We start from the raw sequence: 24,858 nt of genomic DNA, 5'->3' as shown, positions 1-24,858 counted from the left end.
TATAAAACATATACAAAGTAAACTGTCAAGAAGCATTTCAGTTCTAAACAAAGCGAAACATATTCTGGACCACAACTCACTCCGCATTCTTTACTGCTCACTGGTTTTACCATATTTACAGTACTGTGCAGAGGTATGGGGTAATACTTATAAAGGTACACCACAATCACTATCAGTAATGCAGAAAAGAGCTATAAGAATTATTCATAATACTGGCTATAGAGATCATACAAATCCACTATTTTTACAATCCAAATTCTTAAAATTCACAGACTTGGTTCATTTTCAAACAGTACAAATCGTGTATAAAGCAATAAACAATTTACTTCCAGCAAATATTAAAAATATGTTTTTTAACAGATCAGGGGATTACAGTCTGAGGGGGAAATTTAATTTAAAGCATCAGTGGGCACGAACAACATTAAAAGGTTTCTGTATTTCTGTCTGTGGGGTGAGGATGTGGAACAGATTGGGAGTGGGGCTCAAGCAATGTCCAAGCATGAACCAGTTCAAACAGCGGTACAAAAATATGGTTTTTTTCTAGGTATAGGGAGGAGGAAGAGTAATGAGGGTTAGGGTGTTTTTGTTTTTTGCTTCGGCTTGTAAATATATAGTATTTTGTATGTAAGTAGGTATGTGTAGGTGTATATTTATGTTTGTGTGTGTGTGTGTATATATATACATATATATATATATATATATATATATATATATATATATATCGGTTTAGGTGTGTAGGAATCTATGTGTATATGTGGCAAAGGGTATTACTGGTTGTGGGGAAGAAGGGGTAGAGATAAATAAGCTGATGCTTCACCCTACCCCTTTTCGGACATGTTGGGTACACAGTAGGAACTTTTTTGTTGTTTTCACTGATCTGTCTTGTATTTGTTGTTGTATCAAATGTTTGAAATAAACAGTTTTCATTCATTCATTCAAGCCCCTTAATTGGGCAGTGCAGTCTCGTTTGGGGGCGGGCGCTAAAGGGGTAAAATATGATGTATGTGACGTAATTTCTCGACTTCCAGGGTACAAACCACATTATTTTCAATGGAGTTTTGGGCAAATTCCACACAAAGTGAAAATGCAAAGAAAAAGTGAAGATGTAGTGGAAAGTGAACATGTGTTGCAGTTTGTTTATGATCCGGAGCTCAAACGTGTCGAGGCGAGACAGACGAGAGAACGCAGCTAAAGGGGTTAGCTGTGTCGGCTAACACTTACCGACACGACGTCTCCCACTTCCTCGCCTTTTCTTCTCCACCAGGAACTGAAAAAATAAACTTTTCGCGGCTGCTTCAGTGATTGCAGCTGAAAACAAAACCGTAAACCATTTATCCGTGTGAAGTTATGCTGTGTATTTATTAAGTGGAGGTCCCCGTAAGTGGACAAAGCCCGCGATATCACGGAGGGTTCAAACGAGACTACGATCTCCTGTTAATCAGTCAGTCAGAAACATATTTACATTTTAACAGCGTCTGCAGGAAGCTTTGGGTGTGTGTGTGTGTGTGTGTGTGGGTGGGTGGGTGGGTGGGTGGGTGTGTGTGTGTGTGTGTGTGTGTGTGTGTGTGTGCACGCACGTCAAGGAATATTTGTAGATCATGCCATAGAAAGTTAGCTAACATCTGCTGAATGTCTTATAAATCACTTCAGAGGTGTTATTAGGCTCCAAAAACAGCCTTAGAAGTGTTTATTTATCGCTAGCTTTGACATAATATATGACGAATAGGACATATTTACTTTTATTTAGTTTTTCAGCTAGCTACCAGCCTGTGACGTTAGCATGGCAAAATAAGTTCAGAGGTGTTATTAGGCTCCAAAAACTGCGTTTTCTGTTTTAGAAGTGTTTATTTCTCGCAAGCTTTTGCATCATATATGAGACACGTGCATATAAACACAAAGCAAAGCGGTTTTCAAAAGACCAGCCACTGACATCACGCTGCAGCTCTACTCTGATTGGCTGTCATCCCCTGCCACTCAAAAACAAAGCAGAACAGATTCAAACATAATGTGACTTTTTAACCTTTTAGCCACCTTTGAACTTGTCCAAGGTCTGTGACCCAAGAATGTTCCCTATGAATTTGAAGCCTGTGGCAGCAATAGAACTGGACTTATGTTGAACACAGACAGACAGAGGGACGATGGACAGACAGACAGATGGACAGACAGAGGGACGGACAGACAGACAGACAGAGGGATGAACGGACGCCAGGTCTTTGCAATACCCAATGGCCATATGTTGGCTTCAGATAAAAATGTTTCGATATATCAAGTTTAAGAAAAGCAAAAGCAGCAGCACATGATGGATGTTTGAACGACGGGACATAAAATATGTTCTCTCAGCAACAAACGCGCACGTTGTTACTATGTATGTCTGTGGGAAACTGGAGGCCCAGGGGCTGGTGACGGCGCACATGTTAATTCACAGATAATAACAATTTTCTGACTTTTCCCAAGTGATAAAAGTGACAAAGAATAGCTGACAGTGAAAACTATTTTTAATACTCAGAAAAAAGAGAGAAACAGAAAAGCATCATAGAAAAATGCAGAAATTCAAAAACATGAAGACATTTTTGAAGTTTTTCTGAAGTTGTTGGCGACTGGTGAATCTTGGCTTGTTAGCCTGGAAAGCTGAGTGTGGACATGTCTCGGTGGACACTGATGTCCAGATTGAAGCCTGCAGAGACACAATCAAATCAAATAAATTTTATTTATATAGCGCCAAATCACAACAAACAGTTGCCCCAAGGCGCTTTATATTGTAAGGCAAGGCCATACAATAATTATGTAAAACCCCAACGGTCAAAACGACCCCCTGTGAGCAAGCACTTGGCTACAGTGGGAAGGAAAAACTCCCTTTTAACAGAACAACAAATGCTGTCAGCTTGAGTCCTGCCTTCAAATTGTGTTTTGGTGCCATCAAAGAACTCTTTCTTTCACATTTTGCAGTGTGAACAGTTTGCTAGCTTGCTCAGGGATTGTACGTTCTTTGCTAGCCACGGTTTTAGAAACTCAGACCCACATTAAAAACTGTTTACATCTTTTACACAAAGCCGTAAGTCAGATAGGTTATTGCCTATTGCCCTTTTGGAGGGGCGGGGCTTACCGTTTTCTGTAGCACGCGGGCTCCTGTGCTCCTCGTCCCGTTGTGAATGCGTCAGATTGGTCACACTGCTTATGGTTTGTTCTTGGTTAACAGGTTGGCGTGACTGAGCGATAAGAAGTGCCAGTCGTCTGGCTGTGGGCGTTTTCTCTGCCACGGCTGGTGGTGGAGGTATTTTGTGTCCCCGTGTGCCCAATTCCTCTTCTTCATGGTTCTTGTCTTCATCCTCCTCACTGAAGACGCCGTCAGATCCCAAATCTGAATGAGGGAGCGAGCGAAGCTTCACGGCGCACAGGTCGTCCAGCGTCACCACAGGCAGCGCGGTCGCCAGAGATCTGAGGAAGGCCTTGGAATCGGAGTGGTGGCGACGCTGTGCTTTGGGTCGCGGAGTAGGTACATTTTTAGGGATTGGGTCCGGTTGGTGGGAGGGGCTTGACGTTGGGGCAGGACTAGGTTTCAGGGCCGGGATGGAGACAGGAAGAGGAAGCTGCAGAGACAGTCTGGCAGACTGATCCCTCCGAGAGGCGGAGCTGGACTTTGGACGCATCTTCCAGCCGAGCGGGTCGGGGCCGATGATGGCGGCCGTCCGGACCGACGGCGGAGAGCAGCAGGGGGAGGAGATGGAGGGGGGCTGGGAACTGGGGAAGCCATTTGAGGGGCAGGAGTGGCGTTTGACCGGAGAGATGATGTGTTGGTGAGACGGCATGTGGCGCAGAGGAGCCTCAGGCTCCATCTTGGTCACAGAGTTGGTTATAGATGATCCACACATGCAGAAGTCAGTTGACCACCGATGCTGCTGAGGAGGTGGGGCACCTCTGGACACCACTGAGCGCGCCGGCTCCCTGACCTCCCCTTTCAGTGATGTCACGGGTCTTTGTTTGGTGGTTTCAGATGCTGTCTGGCGCCTGGCAGCAGAACGTCCGCTCATCCTGTTTGAAGGAGAGATTCCTCGATGTGAAGACGTCTGCGTGTGGAAGGAGGAGGAGTCACGATGGTCAGAGAGAAAAGAGGAAGAGGCGTCGCCTGGATCGAAGCTGCTGTGGAGCAACTTTCTGTATTGATCAACTGGAAACCAGGAAATGAGAAGAAAACAAAAGTTGCACAAACTGTGAAGTAACTCAGTCAGTTATTGACAGAACATTAAATTTAAATTGTGCAAAAATGACAATGTGACAAGTCCAAGATCTAATAAATAAAATAAAAGTGAATTCGCACATCAATAAGTTGATCAATAAAATGACTGAATGTTACAGTTGAAAGCGGTGAACAAGATCAACTTTATTTGTCCTGAAGGAAATTATTTTGCCAGATAAAATCATAAAATCATTGTCAGAACTGATGATGCCGAATCATCAACCAGAATAGAATCTTTCATTATTTCTGGGGTAATTTTACACAGCAGCTGTTTTCTCACACTGAAGACTCAAGCGATCAAATCATCAAATGTTTCTGAACTTCAAATGAAGTTTCAAAAGTAGGTTAATTTAATATGTAGTTATTATTACTGTATTATGAGATAAGTATACTGATGATCATCCTGACGATAATGAAGTTTGGTCGTTTAAATGAACAGAATCATCTGAGTTTACCTGCAGTCGTCCTCAAACGCTCTGGACCAGGAACTTTCGCAGCTCTTTTTTTTTTCTTTGATTTTTGGTCAATGTGTTTCTCCGCCCACTAACCGCTCGACCCCAAACCACAGCTTCCTCAAATTAATGTCACATGTCTCACACAGCTTCTCTCCTCCTCATGACTCAGAACGCCATATTTGATTCAGTCGTAACCAAACATTCAGACTTCACCTTTCAAAACCCTGGAACCTTTTCCACACCTTGGAAAAACTCAGAGCTCCCGTCCAGGTGTCTGTATGTCTGGCTGTGTGTCTGGGTGTCCTGGTGTTTGTGTGTCCGGCTGTCTGGCTGTCCAAGTGTTTGGGTGTCCGTGTGTCTGGCTATCGGTGTGTTTGGGTGATTGGGTGTCTGTGTGTCTGGCTGTCGGTTTGTTTGGGTGTCTGGGTGTCTGGCTGTCGGTTTGTTTGGGTGTTTGTGTGTCTGGCTGTCGGTGTGTTTGGGTGTTTGTGTGTCTGGCTGTCGGTGTGTTTGGGTGTTTGTGTGTCTGGCTGTCGGTTTGTTTGGGTGTTTGTGTGTTTGGCTGTCGGTTTGTTTGGGTGTTTGTGTGTTTGGCTGTCGGTTTGTTTGGGTGTTTGTGTGTCTGGCTGTCGGTTTGTTTGGGTGTTTGTGTGTCTGGCTGTCGGTTTGTTTGGGTGTTTGTGTGTTTGGCTGTCGGTGTGTTTGGGTGTTTGTGTGTTTGGCTGTCGGTTTGTTTGGGTGTTTGTGTGTCTGGCTGTCGGTTTGTTTGGGTGTTTGTGTGTCTGGCTGTCGGTTTGTTTGGGTGTTTGTGTGTCTGGCTTTCGGTTTGTTTGGGTGTTTGTGTGTCTGGCTGTCGGTGTGTTTGGGTGTTTGTGTGTCTGGCTGTCGGTTTGTTTGGTTGTCTGGCTGTCGGTTTGTTTGGGTGTCTGGGTGTCTGGCTGTCGGTTTGTTTGGTTGTCTGGGTGTCTGGCTGTCGGTTTGTTTGGGTGTTTGTGTGTCTGGCTGTCGGTGTGTTTGGGTGTCTGGGTGTCGGTTTGTTTGGTTGTCTGGGTGTCTGGCTGTCGGTTTGTTTGGTTGTCTGGGTGTCTGGCTGTCAGTGTGTTTGGGTGTTTGTGTGTCTGGGTGTCAGTGTGTTTGGGTGTTTGTGTGTCTGGCTGTCGGTGTGTTTGGGTGTTTGTGTGTCTGGCTGTCGGCTTGTTTGGGTGTTTGTGTGTCTGGCTGTCGGTTTGTTTGGGTGTTTGTGTGTCTGGCTGTCGGCGTGTTTGGGTGTTTGTGTGTCTGGGTGTCGGTTTGTTTGGGTGTTTGTGTGTCTGGCTGTCGGCGTGTTTGGGTGTTTGTGTGTCTGGCTGTCGGTTTGTTTGGGTGTCTGGGTGTCTGGCTGTCGGTTTGTTTGGGTGTCTGGGTGTCTGGCTGTCGGTTTGTTTGGGTGTTTGTGTGTCTGCCTGTCGGTGTGTTTGGGTGTTTGTGTGTCTGCCTGTCGGTTTGTTTGGGTGTTTGTGTGTCTGCCTGTCGGTGTGTTTGGGTGTTTGTGTGTCTGCCTGTCGGTTTGTTTGGGTGTCTGTGTGTCTGGCTATCGGTTTGTTTGGGTGTCTGGGTGTCTGGCTGTCAGTTTGTTTGGGTGTTTGGGTGTCTGCCTGTCAGTTTGTTTGGGTGTTTGTGTGTCTGGCTGTCGGTTTGTTTGGGTGTTTGTGTGTCTGGCTGTCGGTGTGTTTGGGTGTTTGTGTGTCTGGCTGTCGGTGTGTTTGGTTGTCTGGGTGTCCGTGTGTCCGGCTATTAGTGTGTCTGTGATGATGTCTTGCGTCATTGTTCTTGGTGTGGTTTCAAACATGGTGTGATTTTAAAGATGTTTTTGTTTTCTGTTGTGAACTTTGGTGATCCCTTGCCTTTACAGGATATCGACAGCTTACTGTGGTTGTTTTTACACACCTCATCTGGTGCAAGTTCAGTGTGTCACATCATCAAACTGTGCGTTAGATGAAATTCTTGGGCCACCATTGTTGACCTTTAGGGATGCTCCTCTGTGGAAACCAGAACGGCGTTTCATTCTATTTATATTGTTTAATTTTCATGCTGGAAGTGAACTTGAGGACTGCTCCACACACAGAACACACAGGCGTAACGTGCGCAGTGTGCACGTGAGCGAGGGTGCTCGGGGTCGACACGGAGCCTTTTGAAGTTTGAAGACTTTAAAGTCAGAAGCTGCTCTGCCTGTAATCACCTGCTGGTGATATTTGAGGTATTATGAGTTGTTGAGGCATCTGGAGCATTAATCTGTGTGTGATGAGGTGATGTGGGGGAAAAGAGAGCCCTGTAACCATGGAGACGGGGGCGGGGTCAGCACTGACTGCACAGAGAGCAAAATGAAGGAGAGAAAGAATGTGCAGAAGAATGCCAAGTTTTCACACTGCTGGCTCCTCCTCCTCACGTTAGCATTAGCTCCCAGGTTTGCTTGAGTTACAACGCTGGAATTATTTTTATGCTAATCCAGCAGGCTTAGCGTAGATGATTTAAGGCAATGGAGTACACAGCGGTACTCCATTGCTAATGTCTTCTGAGTCAATACTGTGATACTGATGTCTTCTGAGTCAGTACTTTGATACTGACGTCTTCTGAGTCAATACCTTGATACTGACGTCTTCTGAGTCAGTACCTTGATACTGATGTCTTCTGAGTCAGTACTTTGATACTGACGTCTTCTGAGTCAATACCTTGATACTGACATCTTCTGAGTCAGTACCTTGATACTGATGTCTTCTGAGTCAGTACTTTGATACTGACGTCTTCTGAGTCAATACCTTGATACTGACATCTTCTGAGTCAGTACTTGGATACTAATGTATTCTGAGTCAGTACTTGGATACTAATGTCTTCTGAGTCAATACTTTGATACTGACATCTTCTGAGTCAGTACCTTGATACTGACGTCTTCTGAGTCAGTACTTTGATACTAAGGTCTTCTGTGTCAGTACTTTGATACTAATGTCTACTGAGTCAATACTTGGATACTAATGTCTTCTGAGTCAATACTTTGATACTAAGGTCTTCTGTGTCAATACCTTGATACTAATGTCTTCTGAGTCAGTACTTTGACACTAATGTCTACTGAGTCAATACTTGGATACTAATGTCTTCTGAGTCAATACTTGGATACTGACGTCTTCTGAGTCAATACTTGGATACTAATGTCTTCTGAGTCAATACTGTGATACTGACGTCTTCTGAGTCAATACTGTGATACTGACGTCTTCTGAGTCAATACTTTGTTACTGACGTCTCCTGAGTCCATACTGTGATACTGATGTCTTCTGAGTCCATACTGTGATACTGATGTCTTCTGAGTCCATACTTTGATACTGATCTCTTCTGAGTCAGTACTTGGATACTAATGTCTTCTGAGTCAGTACTTCATACTAATGTCTTCTGAGTCAATACTTTGATACTAAGGTCTTCTGTGTCAATACCTTGATACTAATGTCTTCTGAGTCAGTACTTTGACACTAATGTCTTCTGAGTCAGTACTTGGATACTGGTGTCTACTGAGTCAATACTTGGATACTAATGTCTTCTGAGTCAGTACTTGGATACTGATGTCTTCTGAGTCAGTACTGTGATACTGATGTCTTCTGAGTCAATACTGTGATACTGATGTCTTCTGAGTCAATACTGTGATACTAATGTCTTCTGAGTCAATACCTTGATACTGACGTCTTCTGAGTCAATACTGTGATACTGACGTCTTCTGAGTCAATACTTTGTTACTGATGTCTCCTGAGTCCATACTGTGATACTGATGTCTTCTGAGTCCATACTTTGATACTAATGTCTACTGAGTCAATACTTGGATACTAATGTCTTCTGAGTCAATACTTTGACACTAATGTCTACTGAGTCAATACTTGGATACTAATGTCTTCTGAGTCAATACTTGGATACTGACGTCTTCTGAGTCAATACTTGGATACTAATGTCTTCTGAGTCAATACTGTGATACTGACGTCTTCTGAGTCAATACTTTGTTACTGACGTCTCCTGAGTCCATACTGTGATACTGATGTCTTCTGAGTCCATACTGTGATACTGATGTCTTCTGAGTCCATACTTTGATACTGATCTCTTCTGAGTCAGTACTTGGATACTAATGTCTTCTGAGTCAGTACTTCATACTAATGTCTTCTGAGTCAGTACTTTGATACTAAGGTCTTCTGTGTCAATACCTTGATACTAATGTCTTCTGAGTCAGTACTTTGACACTAATGTCTTCTGAGTCAGTACTTGGATACTGATGTCTACTGAGTCAATACTTGGATACTAATGTCTTCTGAGTCAGTACTTGGATACTGACGTCTTCTGAGTCAGTACTGTGATACTGATGTCTTCTGAGTCAATACTGTGATACTGATGTCTTCTGAGTCAATACTGTGATACTAATGTCTTCTGAGTCAATACCTTGATACTGACGTCTTCTGAGTCAATACTGTGATACTGACGTCTTCTGAGTCAATACTTTGTTACTGATGTCTCCTGAGTCCATACTGTGATACTGATGTCTTCTGAGTCCATACTTTGATACTGATCTCTTCTGAGTCAGTACTTGGATACTAATGTATTCTGAGTCAGTACTTGATACTAATGTCTTCTGAGTCAATACTTGATACTAATGTCTTCTGAGTCAATACTGTGATACTGTCTTCTAAGTCAATACTTGATACTAATGTCTTCTGAGTCAGTACTGTGATACTAATGTCTTCTGAGTCAGTACTTTGTTACTGACGTCTTCTGAGTCAGTACTTGGATACTAATGTCTTCTGAGCCAGTACTTTGTTACTGACGTCTTCTGAGTCAATACTTGATACTAATGTCTTCTGAGTCAATACTGTGATACTGTCTTCTGAGTCAGTACTGTGATACAAATGTCTTCTGAGTCAGTACTTTGTTACTGACGTCTTCTGAGTCAATACTTGATACTAATGTCTTCTGAGTCAATACTGTGATACTAATGTCTTCTGAGTCAATACTTTGTTACTGACGTCTTCTGAGTCAGTACTTGGATACTAATGTATTCTGAGTCAGTACTTGATACTAATGTCTTCTGAGTCAATACTTGATACTAATGTCTTCTGAGTCAATACTGTGATACTAATATCTTCTGAGTCAATACTTTGTTACTGACGTCTTCTGAGTCAATACTTGATACTGTCTTCTGAGTCAATACTTTGTTACTGACGTCTTCCGAGTCAATACTTGATACTAATGTCTTCTGAGTCAATACTTTGTTACTGACGTCTTCTGAGTCAGTACTTGAATACTAATGTCTTCTGAGTTAGTACTTGGATACTAATGTCTTCTGAGTCAGTACTTGGATATTGACGTCTTCTGAGTCCATACTGTGATACTGATCTCTTCTGAGTCAATACTTTGATACTGACATCTTCTGACGTCGTCCTCAGTGTTTGAGAAGGTGAGACACATGGGATGAGCTGATGGACAGCTGATGGTGTTTGATGCTGGTATCTGTGCAGGAGAATGAAGGTCCAAGTCTTTCTGGTCCTGGGGCCTCCTGTCTTACTGTCTGTTGTGCGACTTGGATGCCAACCAGTGACCAAAGGCGATGACTGGATGTCTGAGACACAAAGTCTCTTTGGAGGATCTTTGACCTGTTTGTCTTGTTTCCTTTTCCTCAGTTTCTCACTTATTGATCTGGTGACCTTTCACCCCCATTTGCAGTTGTTGCTGCTTGTAGTAAAGTAGTCCTCACACATGTGCACTCACAGGAATGCAAAACTGTGTACGAAATGACGGTCACGAATAGGGCACCGCTGCGTCATATCGCGGGATGTGACCTGTGCTCCCGTTGTGCAGTATATACACACCAAAAATGGTGCACTGTTTGGTTTTTGGCTGCAATCACAGAAGCAGTTGCAAAAAGTGTTGTTTTTTTTTTCTGGTTCCCAGTGGAGAAGACGAGGCGAGTGGGAGACGTGGTGTTGGTTTTAGGCTGTTAGCCTACACAGCTTGTAGCTCCGTTCTCTCGTCTGCAAACCCGCCTCGACACGTTTGAGCTCTGGGTCAGAAACAAACCGCATCCTCCACCACATCCTCACTTTTTCTTTGTATTTTCACTTAGTTTGCCCAAAAACTCAGAGAAAATGCTGTGGGGTTGTTTCTTTTTTTCCCTGGAAGTAGAGAAATTATGTCTCATGCGTCATATTTTACCCCTTTAGTGCCCGCCCTCAAACGTGACCACGGCGCCCTATTCTGACTCACACCAACACTTTTTACAGATTTTCCACTGCAGCAGAATAAAGGCCTATTTACAGCGCCACCTTCCTGCCAGTGGAGGTATTTTGACACAACCTTGAACTGCCGTTGTGTAAGTTTCCATTTGGCACCATGTCTGAAGGTGACGTGCGTTCTGTCGTCCTTTGTGCATCTTTACACTAATCTTCCTTCTTTTTGTTGTACAGTGATTAATTTAAAATATAATCCTTGTTTTGGATTTAATGTCTCTCTCTCTCACACACGCACATTGTCTCAGAGAATTTTAAAGGAAGTTAATTATCATAACTAGAATTGTTCCCATAATCATCTGAGCTAATGAGTTAGAGGGCAGCTACTCAGCTGTAATGTAAATGACTGCAGACCAACACATGGTGATTATAACAAAAACAGACGTGCTGCATGAGAGGTCAGAGAGATGAGCTCATGAATTCTGCAGGAACTCGGCCACCCGGTTCCTCATCACATTGAGGCAGTCTTGTGAAATGGTTAATTCTGCAACATTCTGAGGCTTAAATGTGATTTATTACCAGATCTCATCTGCATAACATGATGAGGAAAGAAGTAATAGTCAAACTAAATGGGTCTCAGAAAAGTCATCAGACGGGTAAGAAGACCAGTCCAGGGGTGGACCCAGTTAGGCCCACCCCCTTCCAAGGCCTGTCAATCAAATGATCAAATTCTGCAATAAGAGCCAGTGTCTTCAGATGTCTTTGGAAATGGTCCATGACGTGCAATGAAAGACAGGAGGCAAGAATAAGGATTTAAGTGTTTGCAAGGGGGACAGTTCCAGCCGGTGCATCATCCACCTCACCCCCTCTGTAGTTCCACAGAATATTTTTTTTACCTGACTGTGTTCTTTGTTCTTTCCTAGGCATGGTTGACCGAGATCCACGAGTACGCCCAACAGAATGTGGTTGTCATGTTGTTGGGAAACAAGGTGAGACAATATTGCCAGAACTGGAAGATGGACGGACAGATAGTCATAGGGAGAGAAATAGAGTGGTTGATAAACCTTGAAGCCACAGTTTCAGCTACTTAGATCCAAGACCTCCTGCTGTCCAACTATGGTCTCCTAAAAAGGTCAATCAGAAATCAGATACTTGTAGCTTGGCTTTTGTAGTGTCAAGTGGATGAGAGTCTACAAATCCCACTGGACGGCACTCCAGTCTGACACAAGTTACTTCTCTAGTCACTGAAAAATTCTGGTGGACAAAGACAATGTAGATTAAGTTTCTTGTTCAAGGACACAGGCAGGGAGCATGAGTGGGGTTTGAACCCAGGTCTGCATATTGTGGGGTCAGCTTCTTATCCACTCATCTACCTGCTCCACGTGGTAAAACAATGTTGTAGATTTAAGAACCCCAAAATTCCAGGTGTTCCAGGACCCTTCCAGCTGTGAAATGTTGTGGTCCTTCATGCACATGGTGCCACGAGAGACCAGAGTCATAAAAGTCTGCCAGCATTGAAATGGAAGAAGCTGCCAAAATGTAAATTATTAATGTTAATAAAATACTCCATTTTGGTTCCACTATTTTGCCTCTGCATTAAACTAAGCTTAGAAATCAACCTCACTTTTGCTCCTCCTCCCATCTCAGAGGAGGTGTGGTGAACTCCAGTTCCTTTACATTTAAAGCAGCAGGCAGCAGGTTTTGATTTTTATTAAAAAAAAAAAAAACAATAAAAAATTTAATTTATTTCATAATAAATATAATTTAGGCTGTCTCTCTGTGACTGCGGGGTAATTTTTGAGATGCCTGCTGATGGACATTAGCTTGTTGAGAAGGTGCATAACGTGACCCCCTGGAGAATCCGGGACAGGATGTTCTGAACTAAACACACGTGTGGCCACACTGCCGCGATCACACCGGGACCGACCAGACACCACAAATTTGCGTTGGTCGTGTGTCGACGGACACTCCACCATCGCCCGGTGTGTCGCTCTGCTTTCGCTGCGAAAATTTGCCCCAGTGCGTCATCAAATAGGAGGAGCTTCCATTCCGCTCGCCAGCTCCAGTTGTCAGTCAAGTTAACATGACGGACCTCGATCACACAGAGCGAGTTATTGTGGAAAGCTGACAAACGTCATGAGACGTTCCCAATTCGGGGAGTATCATTATTTGCTGCAGGAGCTGCGTCTGGATGACGGCCGCTTTCAGCGGTCCTTCCGCCTCTGCAGGACCCAGTTTGAGGACCTCCTGTCCCGTTCACGCGCGCACATGTAAACAATAAAAAAAAACTCCGCTGCTTGCTGTGGGGCTGCTCCTCGCTCTCACCCCAAACTCTGTCATAATTGTGTTGATGAACCAGTCACCATTTGTTTTATTATACATCTGTATAGTTAATAAATAAAATAATCTTCATGGACAATTCGCTCATGTGCACACGTTTAAAAAAAAAACAAACTCCGCTCCCCCTGCTGTGGGGCTCCAAAAACTCTGTCATAATTGTGAAATAAAGGACAAAAGGGACATAAGTCCTGCTCACAGGCTGCTACCAGATACAGGACATGTTCACATCCAACTCAGTCAAACTCCAGACATCTCCACATCACTACATATTCAGTCCCTGATTGGTCATCGTGGCGCGACAAGATGAAAAAGTTCAGATTTTTCAACTTGGGGAGGAGGGCAACACGACGTGACGAGACGCAATATCGTGCCACAAACACACCAATCGCTCAAAATCGCTTCACTCGCATCGCTTCATTCGCGTCCATCGCGCTGCGCTGCGCGGCTTGGTGCCACAACGCATCCTTCCATAGGGATTACATGGCAACTTGTCACTGCTGTCGCTCGTGTCATGCCCGGTGTGAACATGCAAAGCTGCTGATTTCTGTGTAGGCTTTCAGTTGTCCAGGTGGTTTCCATAGTAGAGAAGCTTGAATCTTCGACTGGACTGGGTTGCTTGACGCGAGGACGTTTCGCTTCAAATCGCAGAAGCTTCCTCAGCTAAAATTCTTGCTCTGGTGGTCTGACTTCTGTCTTGACTCTTGTAGAGAAGAATAAACAGAAGCCACAAAAGCTGGAGTTTTAAACCGAACCCAACCCCTCCTACTAAGAGGCCGACTGCTATATGCAGTGCTATAGGCATAGTGACTAAACAATAGCTCTAATTAGCACCTATTGTGCTCTAGTTAGCACCCTCCTAATGACAGGGCAGCTGTCCCTCTTAATGATGGGACGGACACCTCTCCTGACTGGTAGTCTCTACTAGACCTGGGTTCAAACCCCACTCATGCTCCCTGCCTATGTGAATGTTTTCCAGGTTCATCACCAGATTAAACATTTTGATCCAGTATTGATTTCATATGCAGTTGTATGTAAAGGTTTGGGCACCCCTGATAATTTTCATGATTTTCCTTTATAAATTATTGGTTGTCTGGATCAGTTAAATCATCATATAGCAGATGAACACACTGATATTTTAGAATTGAAATTAAGTTTCTAGGATTTACAGAAAGTGTGCAATAATTATTTAAACAAAATTAGGCAGGTGCATAAATTTGGGCACCCTTGTCATTTTATTGAATACATTTCGCACTAATTATTGGAACACAAAATTGGTTTGGTAAGCTCATTGACCCTTGACCTCCTTACACAGGTGAATCCAATCATGAGAAAGGGTATTTAAGGTGACCATTTGCAAATGTTTCCCTCTTTGCATCTCTTGTAATGAGGCAACATGGGAGCCTCTAAACCACTCTCAAATGACCTGAAAACAAAGATTGTTCAACATAATGATTTAAGGGAAGGATACAAAAAGCTATCTGAGATTTCAGCTGTCAGTTTCCACTATGAGGAACATAGTGAGGAAATGGAAGACCACAGGTACAGTACTAGTTAAGGCCCAAAGTGGCAGGCCAAGAAAAATCTCAGATAAGCTGAAGCAAAGGATGGTGAGAACAGTCACAGTCAACCCACAGACCTGCTGCAAAGACCTACAACATGATCTTGCTGCAGGTAGTCTCAATTTTAATTTATTTTCATTTATGTACAGTGAGGAAAATAAGTATTTGAACACCCTGCGGTTTTGCAAGTTCTCCCACTTAGAAATCATGGAGGCGTCTGAAATTTTCATCTTAGGTGCATGTCCACTGTGAGAGACATAATCTAAAAAACAATTCCGGAAATCACAATGTATGATTTTTTAATAATTTATTTGTATGTTACTGCTGCAAATAAGTATTTGAACACCTGTGAAAATCAATGTTAATATTTGGTACAGTAGCCTTTGTTTGCAATTACAGAGGTCAAACATTTTGTGTAGTTTTTCACCAGGTTTTCACACACTGCAGCAGGGATTTTGGTCCATTCCTCCATACAGATCTTCTCTAGATCTTTCAGGTTTGGAGTTTCAGCTCCCTCCAAAGATTTTCTATTGAGTTCAGGTCTGGAGACTGGCCAGGCCACTCCAGGACCTTGAAATGCTTTTTACGGAGCCCCTCCTTAGTTGCCCTGGCTGTGTGTTTGGGGTCATTGTCATGCTGGAAGACCCAGCCATGACCCATCTTCAGTGCTCTTACTGAGGGAAGGAGGTTGTTTGCCAAACTCTTGCAATGCAGGACCCCATCCATCCTCCCTTCAATACGGTGCAGTCGTCCTGTCCCCTTTGCAGAAGAGCACCCCCAGAGTATGATGTTTCCACCCCCATGCTTCACGGTTGGGATGGTTTTCTTGGGGATGTTCTCATCCTCTAAACATGGTAAGTGGAGTTGATTCCAAAAAGCTCTATTCTGGTCTCATCTGACCACATGACCTTCTCCCATGCCTCCTCTGGATCATCCAGATGGTCACTGGTGAACTTCAAACGGGCCTGGACATGTGCTGGCTTGAGCAGTGGGACCTTGCTGCCCTGCAGGATTTTAAACCATGACAGCATCATGTGTTACTAATGTAATCTTTGTGACTGTGGTCCCAGCTCTCTTCGGGTCATTGACAAGGTCCTCCTGTGTAGTTCTGAGCTTTCTCAGAATTATCCTTACCCTACAAAGTGAGATCTTGCATGGAATCCCAGACCGAGGGAGACTGACAGTCATATGGTGTTTCTTCCACTTTCTAATAAATAATCATAACAGTTGTTGTCTTCTACCAAGCTGCTTGCCTGTTGTCCTGTAGTCCATCCCAGTCTTGTGCAGGTCTACAGTTTTGTCCCTGGTGTCCTTAGACAGCTCTTTGGTCTTGACTATGGTGGACAGGTTGGAGTGTGATTGATTGAGTGTGTGAACAGGTGTCTTTTATACAGGTAACAAGTTCAAACAGCTGCAATTAATACAGGTAAAGAGTGCAGAAATAGAGGGCTTCTTAAAGAAAAATTAACAGGTCTGTGTGAGCCAGAATTCTTGCTGCTTGGTAGGTGTTCAAATACTTATTTGCAGCAGTAACATACAAATAAATTATTTAAAAAATCATACATTGTGATTTCTGGATTTTTCTCTTTTTTTTTTAGATTGTCTCTCACAGTGGACATGCACCTAAGATGAAAATTTCAGACCCCTCCATGATTTCTAAGTGGGAGAACTTGCAAAACCGCAGGGTGTTCAAATACTTAATTTCCTCACAGTAACACCAAATCACAACAGAGTTGCCTCAAGGCACTTCACACAAGTAAGTGTCTCTGTGCATCATTCAACTATACAGCGTACTTTGCACAAAGAGATGCTGTATGATGCTGTAATGCAGAGGAAGCCTTTTCTGCATACACGCCACAAACAGAGTTGCTTGAGGTATGCTAAAGCACATTTGGACAAGCCAGCTTCATTTTGGAATAAGGTGATGTGGACTGATGAAACTAAAATTGAGTTATTTGGACATAACAAGGGGCGGTATGCATGGCTGAAAAAGAACACAGCATTCCAAGAAAAACACTTGCTACCTACAGTAAAATTTGGAGGTGGTTCCATCATGCTGTGGGGCTGTGTGGCCAGTGCAGGTACTGGGAATCTTATTAAAGTTGAGGGTCACATGGATTCCAGTCAATATCAGCAGACTCTTGAGAACAATGTTCAAGAATCAGTGACAAAGTTGAAGTTGTGCCGGGGCTGAATCTTTCAACAAGACAACGACCCTAAACACTGCTCACAATCTACTAAGGCATTCATGCAGAGGAACAAGTACAACATTCTGGAATGGCCATCTCAGTCCCCAGACCTGAATATTATTGAAAATCTGTGGTGTGATTTTAAGTGGGCTGTCCATGCTCGGAAACCAACAAACCTGAGATGTTTTGTAAAGAAGAATGGTCCAAAATACCTTGAACCAGAATCCAGACTCTCATTGGAAGCAATAGGAAGCATTTAGAGGCTGTTATTTCTGCAAAAGGAGGATCTACTGAATATTGATGTATTTTTTCTGTTGGGGCGCTCAAATTTATGCACCTGCCTAATTTTGTTTAAAGAATTATTACACACTTTCTGTAAATCCTATAAACTTCATTTCACTTCTCAAATATCACTGTGTTTGTCTGCTATATGATATATTTAACTGAAATTTCTGATCCAAACAACCAATGATTTATAAAGGAAAATCATGGAAATCATCAGGGGGCCCAAAGTTTTACAACTGTGTGTGTGTGTTTTAATCTTCACATAAAGTCAGACTTGTTGAGTTTCTATCATTCCCTTTGTGATGTGTTGTAGGCCGACTCCAAACATGACAGGGTCATGAAACGAGAGGACGGAGAGAAACTGGCAATGGTGAGCTTGTTGTAACACACACACACACACACACACACACACACACACACACACACACACACACACACACACACACACACACACACACACACACACACACACACACAAAACCAATGTGACACAAATAAGTGATAAAATCCAGCCTCACTTAATCCGCCCACACTGCATTGAGGATGGTTGAGCTGCAGCCTCGTCTCGATCAGTGAGTGTAATTGTGTTCACACAATGTTGTTATGGTTAGTCATAAATAATGGGGGGGGATTTAATTTTCCAGACTGTTTCACTCAGATGAGCTCTGAAAGTAAAAATGAACAAAAGTGGATGAACGAGGCAGCTGCCAATATTCAGACACACGTCCTGTGAATTCTGAAGCGTTTTTGCATTGAGTCTATTCTGGAGTTAATAAAAGAAAAAAAAATCAATCACGAGTTTCAGCACTTATGAACGTCATTTTTGGCATTTATGTTGTCAGCGCAAGTCAAGCTCACACTTTCGTCGGTGTTTCTGTGTGCAGGAGTTTGGAGTGCCCTTCATGGAGACGAGCGCTAAATCTGGACTCAATGTGGAGCTGGCTTTCACCGCCGTGGCCAAGTGAATCTCTCTCACACACACACACACGTGCAGCAGCAGCAGTGGACCATATGTCATTGATGATGAAGGCAACTGGTCCTTCCTCAGCACCATATTTCATTGAAATCCCTTCATGTCCTTTTGAGATATCCTGCTGACAGACGAGCAGCTAAAACGCTGTCACCCCATTGGCAGAGATAATCAATCAATCAATCAATTTTATTTATATAGCGCCAAATCACAACAAACAGTTGCCCCAAGGTGCTTTATATTGTAAGGCAAAGCCATACAATAATTATGTAAAACCCCAACGGTCAAAACGACCCCCTGTGAGCAAGCACTTGGCGACAGTGGGAAGGAAAAACTCCCTTTTAACAGGAAGAAACCTCCAGCAGAACCAGGCTCAGGGAGGGGCAGTCTTCTGCTGGGACTGGTTGGGGCTGAGGGAGAGAACCAGGAAAAAGACATGCTGTGGAGGGGAGCAGAGATCAATCACTAATGATTAAATGCAGAGTGGTGCATACAGAGCAAAAAGAGAAAGAAACACTCAGTGCATCATGGGAACCCCCCAGCAGTCTAAGTCTATAGCAGCATAACTAAGGGATGGTTCAGGGTCACCTGATCCAGCCCTAACTATAAGCTTTAGCAAAAAGGAAAGTTTTAAGCCTAATCTTAAAAGTAGAGAGGGTGTCTGTCTCCCTGATCTGAATTGGGAGCTGGTTCCACAGGAGAGGAGCCTGAAAGCTGAAGGCTCTGCCTCCCATTCTACTCTTACAAACCCTAGGAACTACAAGTAAGCCTGCAGTCTGAGAGCGAAGCGCTCTATTGGGGTGATATGGTACTACGAGGTCCCTAAGATAAGATGGGACCTGATTATTCAAAACCTTATAAGTAAGAAGAAGAATTTTAAATTCTATTCTAGAATTAACAGGAAGCCAATGAAGAGAGGCCAATATGGGTGAGATATGCTCTCTCCTTCTAGTCCCCGTCAGTACTCTAGCTGCAGCATTTTGAATTAACTGAAGGCTTTTCAGGGAACTTTTAGGACAACCTGATAATAATGAATTACAATAGTCCAGCCTAGAGGAAATAAATGCATGAATTAGTTTTTCAGCATCACTCTGAGACAAGACCTTTCTGATTTTAGAGATATTGCGTAAATGCAAAAAAGCAGTCCTACATATGTTTAATATGCGCATTGAATGACATATCCTGATCAAAAATGACTCCAAGATTTCTCACAGTATTACTAGAGGTCAGGGTAATGTCATCCAGAGTAAGGATCTGGTTAGACACCATGTTTCTAAGATTTGTGGGGCCAAGTACAATAAATTCAGTTTTATCTGAGTTTAAAAGCAGGAAATTAGAGGTCATCCATGTCTTTATGTCTGTAAGACAATCCTGCAGTTTAGCTAATTGGTGTGTATCCTCTGGCTTCATGGATAGATAAAGCTGGGTATCATCTGCGTAACAATGAAAATTTAAGCAATACCGTCTAATAATACTGCCTAAGGGAAGCATGTATAAAGTGAATAAAATTGGTCCTAGCACAGAACCTTGTGGAACTCCATAATTAACCTTAGTCTGTGAAGAAGATTCCCCATTTACATGAACAAATTGTAATCTATTAGATAAATATGATTCAAACCACCGCAGCGCAGTGCCTTTAATACCTATGGCATGCTCTAATCTCTGTAATAAAATTTTATGGTCAACAGTATCAAAAGCAGCACTGAGGTCTAACAAGACAAGCACAGAGATGAGTCCACTGTCCGAGGCCATAAGAAGATCATTTGTAACCTTCACTAATGCTGTTTCTGTACTATGATGAATTCTAAAACCTGACTGAAACTCTTCAAATAGACCATTCCTCTGCAGATGATCAGTTAGCTGTTTTACAACTACCCTTTCAAGAATTTTTGAGAGAAAAGGAAGCTTGGAGATTGGCCTATAATTAGCTAAGATAGCTGGGTCAAGTGATGGCTTTTTAAAGTAATGGTTTAATTACTGCCACTATAATCACTATAACAAAAAATTATAATAATTTTACCTGCTCTGCAATGTTTTACACTATTCAGAGTTTTATTCGGGGAGGGAATACTAGAATGTTTCCACAGGACATCTGTACTTTATGAACGACTGGCATGGGACACAACTATTTCACAAATAGGCCTGATGCACCGCCATCACCCCTGGAAAAAAAAAATTACAAAGCTTCAGTGCTTTTTTTATTATTATTATTGTTTCCGTGTTCTCTGCTCTGTGACAGAACAGATCCATATAGACAGACAGGTTTTATATGCAAATGAACATTTGAAGACATGTCTTCATTCATTCATGGATGTTGAAAGCAGGCTTGTGCATGTGCATGTACACTTCCATGAAGACTGAAGAGAACCATGTGTGCACACCTCTGTAACTCTGGGGAAAGACACAACATGTGCAACTTTCTGCTTTGGTGATGCTGCAGAACTTTATAAACTCGAGCTCATGGCAAAATTCCATTTTACCTGCATTAATTGTCCACCAGATGGTGATATTGCTCCATTTCAAGAACCTTGGGATGTGGCATCTGTTGCTTGTATGAGTCGATGAGGCCCCAAATGTTTTCCATAGACTTGACTGACAACCATCAACCATGATGCATCTCAAAACGTCCTTGTCATTCCAACTCTTTCTCAGTCCTTGCCTGTATTTTCCGGTGAACAAAGACTGCAGCAACTGTTGCTGCAAATAACCAAGGTGCAATAAGTGTATGAATCATTCTGTCTCATTGTGTTTATCAGGATGCATTCCTGCCGACTTCTTAAATTATCTCTCGGCTTATGTTTTCTTGTTTTGTTTTGTTTTGTTTTTTTCTTTTTCTTTTTGGATATTTTTGCTCTGGGCGTGTTTGATCTTCATTCACAGAAGGTAAAAGTTGGCAGAGACTGAGTGGGGAGGACACTGTCCATAAAGTAGACTGAAATAGTGCATTCAGACGGGACTAAAATAACAATAATTGTGTTGCACCGCCTTCTGTGTGTCCAAATAATCCTGTCTGAATGGAGCTGAATGCTGTTGTACTATGAACCATATGTTCTGCCCGTCTGACACACTCTGTGTTCACTGTGCAGCATCCGTCCATCTGTCTTTCTGTCTCTCCGTCCATCCGTCTGTGTGACAGAGCGTTCTTATATTTCTAGCCTTATTATGCCAACAGGCTGGCATGGTGACGTGTTGCCAGATATAACTCAGCAGTCAAGCAGATGGAGAATATTTGACCAACTCTTATTGTCTCCTGCTACATGACACCTTTCCAAATATTTCTATTGTCTTCTTCCTTCTTTTTACATCTGTTACTTTCTTCAGTCTTAACTTTTGCTCCTTCCTGCAAGTACATTTCAAACTACAAACACTCCGGTACCTGTACCCGGTCTGTATACGGCATTCAGCCGTGTGCTGTGATTCAATCTTCAGCGTTCCTCTTCACACCAAATATTAAATGTCAGCATTTGAGCTTCACCAGCATCTGCTTGAAAAACTGGTGACAAAAGTCCACAGTTTTGGGTCAGAAGTCTCCGACGTGTCAGAAGCATCTGTAAATCTTGATTTATCAGGGTGAACAATCTTTAAGGGTCAATTTAATCCAACTTTAGTCATATTAAATTATTAGCAATCAAGCCATTGAATGATTGACTCACAACTCATCATTTCTTTTTCTTTTTTTTTTGTTGTTGTTTTGTTTTGGGTTTTTTTTTTTTCTTTGTTACTTTAAACTGTTGAAAAGGAAATTCACATATATCTTTAGGGTAACCGGCAGTAAAATATCTATTGTGGTTATTTACATGTTCTTGTATTATATAATTACTTACAATATTTATGTTGTTGGTTTGAGGGGCGATTGAGAAGTTTTGAGCCTGACACAGAAAATGTCAGGCGCGATTCTCCATCTTTTACACTCAGAACATGTATGTTTGATTTTTAACCTTGCGGTAAAGTTTCTTTCCTCACTTTCACATCTGTGGTGGACGCCCTTCCTCACGCAGCTCCAGATTTACATTGACAGCTGGCAGAGTGGAACCCTGGATTATGTTCTGAAAATAATTTTTCAAAAAGGGTTTTTCATAAAAATAGCTTTCAAAGACAATGAGTTTTCTGTCTCATGCTGATACAAGGTTTAAAAGGTTGATAGAGTTCTTTATTGTCCCATTGTAAAAGGGGGTGGCACCCTACTACCCTCTAGTGTGCCAGTTCCTGAGTCTGTGTATGTGTGTGTTTCTGTCAGAGAACTGAAGCACAGGACAATGAAGGAGCCGGACGAGCCAAAGTTTCAGCTGCAGGAATACGTGGACAAAGAAGTGAGGACGGCTGGCTGCTGCCGCTCGTAGATGTCTGGTGTATGACTCGTGCTAGCGAAAGCGTTCAGGTAGAGTTGGCGGTAATGAAGTGGTGTGTGTGCCTGAGGATGTTCTTGATATTATCAGTGTTTGTTGTAGTTCTCGCTCCAACTGTGAATGTAAAATAATTCTCTTTACATGTTTGTACATGCATCGACTTGCACGTCCTCCTGTGGGCAGTTTTCTGATTGTGAACACAATTTTTTTTTTTTTTTTGTGCCCTGAAAGCTTCCTTTGCAAATTCATGTCTATTGAACCTGAAGCATAAAGTAAATGAATGTGCTGAATATGAAACAATCTTGGAGTTCTTGTTAACATAGTAAAAGTGTGTTTTTATTGAAATGATGCTCCACATAATGTGAACTGTAAAACAGCATTGTGTGTTGTTTTTCTACACACAATCATTGTGTTATGCTCAGTGTTTTTGCCCTCGTCATCATCATCATACTTATAAAAACAAGTTCTTTCTCTTGGAGTTTTACATGTTTTTGTTGTTTTGTAATATCAGTTCAAAATTACAAATAATATCTGTGCTAAAAATACTCTTTAATTCCAAAGTTTAAATAAATCTCTACAACTCTCACACACACAAACACAATTATAATTTAAAATTTTCAGACACAAAAGTAATAATAATTAAATTATTTAAATTAACAGTTAAAATAGACTTTGCGAACTGTGTTTGTGGTATAAATGCGTCTGTGTACAGTGTGCGATTCAATTCATTTTTATAGTGCCAAATCATAACACAGGTCATCTTAAGGTGCTTCACAAGAACAAGGTCCAAATGAACGCAACTAACTTAACATTAACAAAAAAAACAACACAAAATACAAGAAAATAGATTAAAACTAGCAGCAATGATATAAAAAATTATAAAAGAACAATAAAATGAATTAAATATAGTTCAAACATTTAAAATGGGTAAAAATGCAAATCATAACCATTAAATCAGTGTCAACTGTAAGAAACGGAAGTCTTCAGTCGAGGTTTAAATGAGTCCACAGAATCGGACTCTTGTCACAACTGACAAAATGTTCCATAAAAAAGGTGCCTGGTAAGAAAAGAGCTGCAGGATTTTATTTGAAAAAGTCATATTGTGATTGTTGTGGGAATATATGTAGAGACATAGCCTTGGTCAGGGGCAAAGAAAGGAGCAGACCCTAAATAAGCATGTTTTTGATGTAGTGTAATATAGTAAATGGTCTTGTAAATGGTCTATGGTCTTATAGTTCTGTATCCCTTGTTATGAACCCTTAATAATGAAAAGAACTTTAAAGTGTATTTTATCATATTTAGCACTTCCATTAAAGTACCATATCTGAGCATCAGCCCGCCCCCGTTTTTGAAGAAAGTTGGTTAAACGTGAACCCTACATAAATTTTTGCCAAAGCTGAATAAACACTCACCGTTAATCTTTTTTTTTAATTAAAGTTGATTAAACGCCCAACCTAACTTAAATGAATTTTTATGAACATTGATTAAGCACCCACCATAAATTAAATAAGTTTTTATTAAAGTTGGTTAAACATCCAACTTAAATGAAATACATTTTACTAAAGTTGATTAAGCACCCTGTTGGGAAAGTGTAGTGACACGGACCCACAACAGGGGACGTAAATTAACGGACAATGGAGGAAGTCAAATATGAACACTTTACTGTTGTGAATAGCACAACTCAACACAGCAGATTACAGAATAGATGCAAAAATCAATTAACAGAGATGTCGTGTGGGCAAGCTCGAGGATAGAAGACGTCTGTCCTGAGAAGAACCGGAACCACACGATTTCCTCCGCCACCGAACCTGGAAAATACTGGAGCCGCCACGTTCCGAGTCCCCAGGTGGCCACCGTCTCCGCGTGTCGGATCTGGTACTGCTGGCGAGGAACAGAAACAATCAGATGTGGGTGTGTGAACACCCAGTAACACATATGGTGGATATTCCACCTCCACCTCTAACACAATAAGAGACTGAGGGCTACTTAGTTGGACGTGCGTCACTCGTCACGTTTCCCCAAACTTAGCGTCCCGTTATCAGTAGGCTCCTCAGGAACTCCTGCAACAACTCAGAGAATTACGTGTTTTTTAGAACAACAACAGCTGAGAGTATTACCTCCGTAGGTAGATGATATCTCGGCAACGAGGTGGATGACGTCCGGTCGTTATGGAGTGAGATGATGAAGTGTAGATGGGTGACAGCTGTCAAGAGATAATGAGTGACAGCTGTCACCCCCGGCTGTGTCCGTGGC

The 24,858-nt window shown here is 42.2% G+C and overlaps 2 protein-coding genes across 2 annotated transcripts in view; one reads left to right on the top strand and one right to left on the bottom strand.

Moving 5' to 3' along the window:
- Positions 1-22,876, top strand: part of LOC117531332 (ras-related protein Rab-26) — a 111,214-nt gene extending 88,338 nt beyond the window's left edge. The window contains exons 6-9 of the mRNA XM_034194402.1: positions 11,840-11,905; positions 17,603-17,659; positions 18,174-18,250; positions 22,497-22,876. Coding sequence (XP_034050293.1) covers positions 11,840-11,905; positions 17,603-17,659; positions 18,174-18,250; positions 22,497-22,599 — 303 coding nt within the window. The 3' untranslated portion in view covers positions 22,600-22,876. The remainder of the gene's footprint in view (positions 1-11,839; positions 11,906-17,602; positions 17,660-18,173; positions 18,251-22,496) is intronic.
- LOC117531330 lies at positions 2,390-3,904 on the bottom strand. Its single transcript, XM_034194401.1, has 2 exons — positions 3,104-3,904; positions 2,390-2,674 (listed from the first exon to the last, which is right to left on the bottom strand). The coding sequence occupies exons 1-2, from the start codon at positions 3,867-3,869 to the stop codon at positions 2,616-2,618; spliced, it is 825 nt and encodes a 274-aa protein (XP_034050292.1). The 5' UTR covers positions 3,870-3,904; the 3' UTR covers positions 2,390-2,615.
- Positions 22,877-24,858: the final 1,982 nt, after the last annotated feature.

Source organism: Thalassophryne amazonica, chromosome 18 (genome assembly GCF_902500255.1).
Source record: "Thalassophryne amazonica chromosome 18, fThaAma1.1, whole genome shotgun sequence".
NCBI lineage: Eukaryota > Metazoa > Chordata > Actinopteri > Batrachoidiformes > Batrachoididae > Thalassophryne > Thalassophryne amazonica.
The sequence above is the reverse complement of the archived record's forward strand: the minus strand, read 5'-3'. Positions and strand labels throughout refer to the sequence as shown.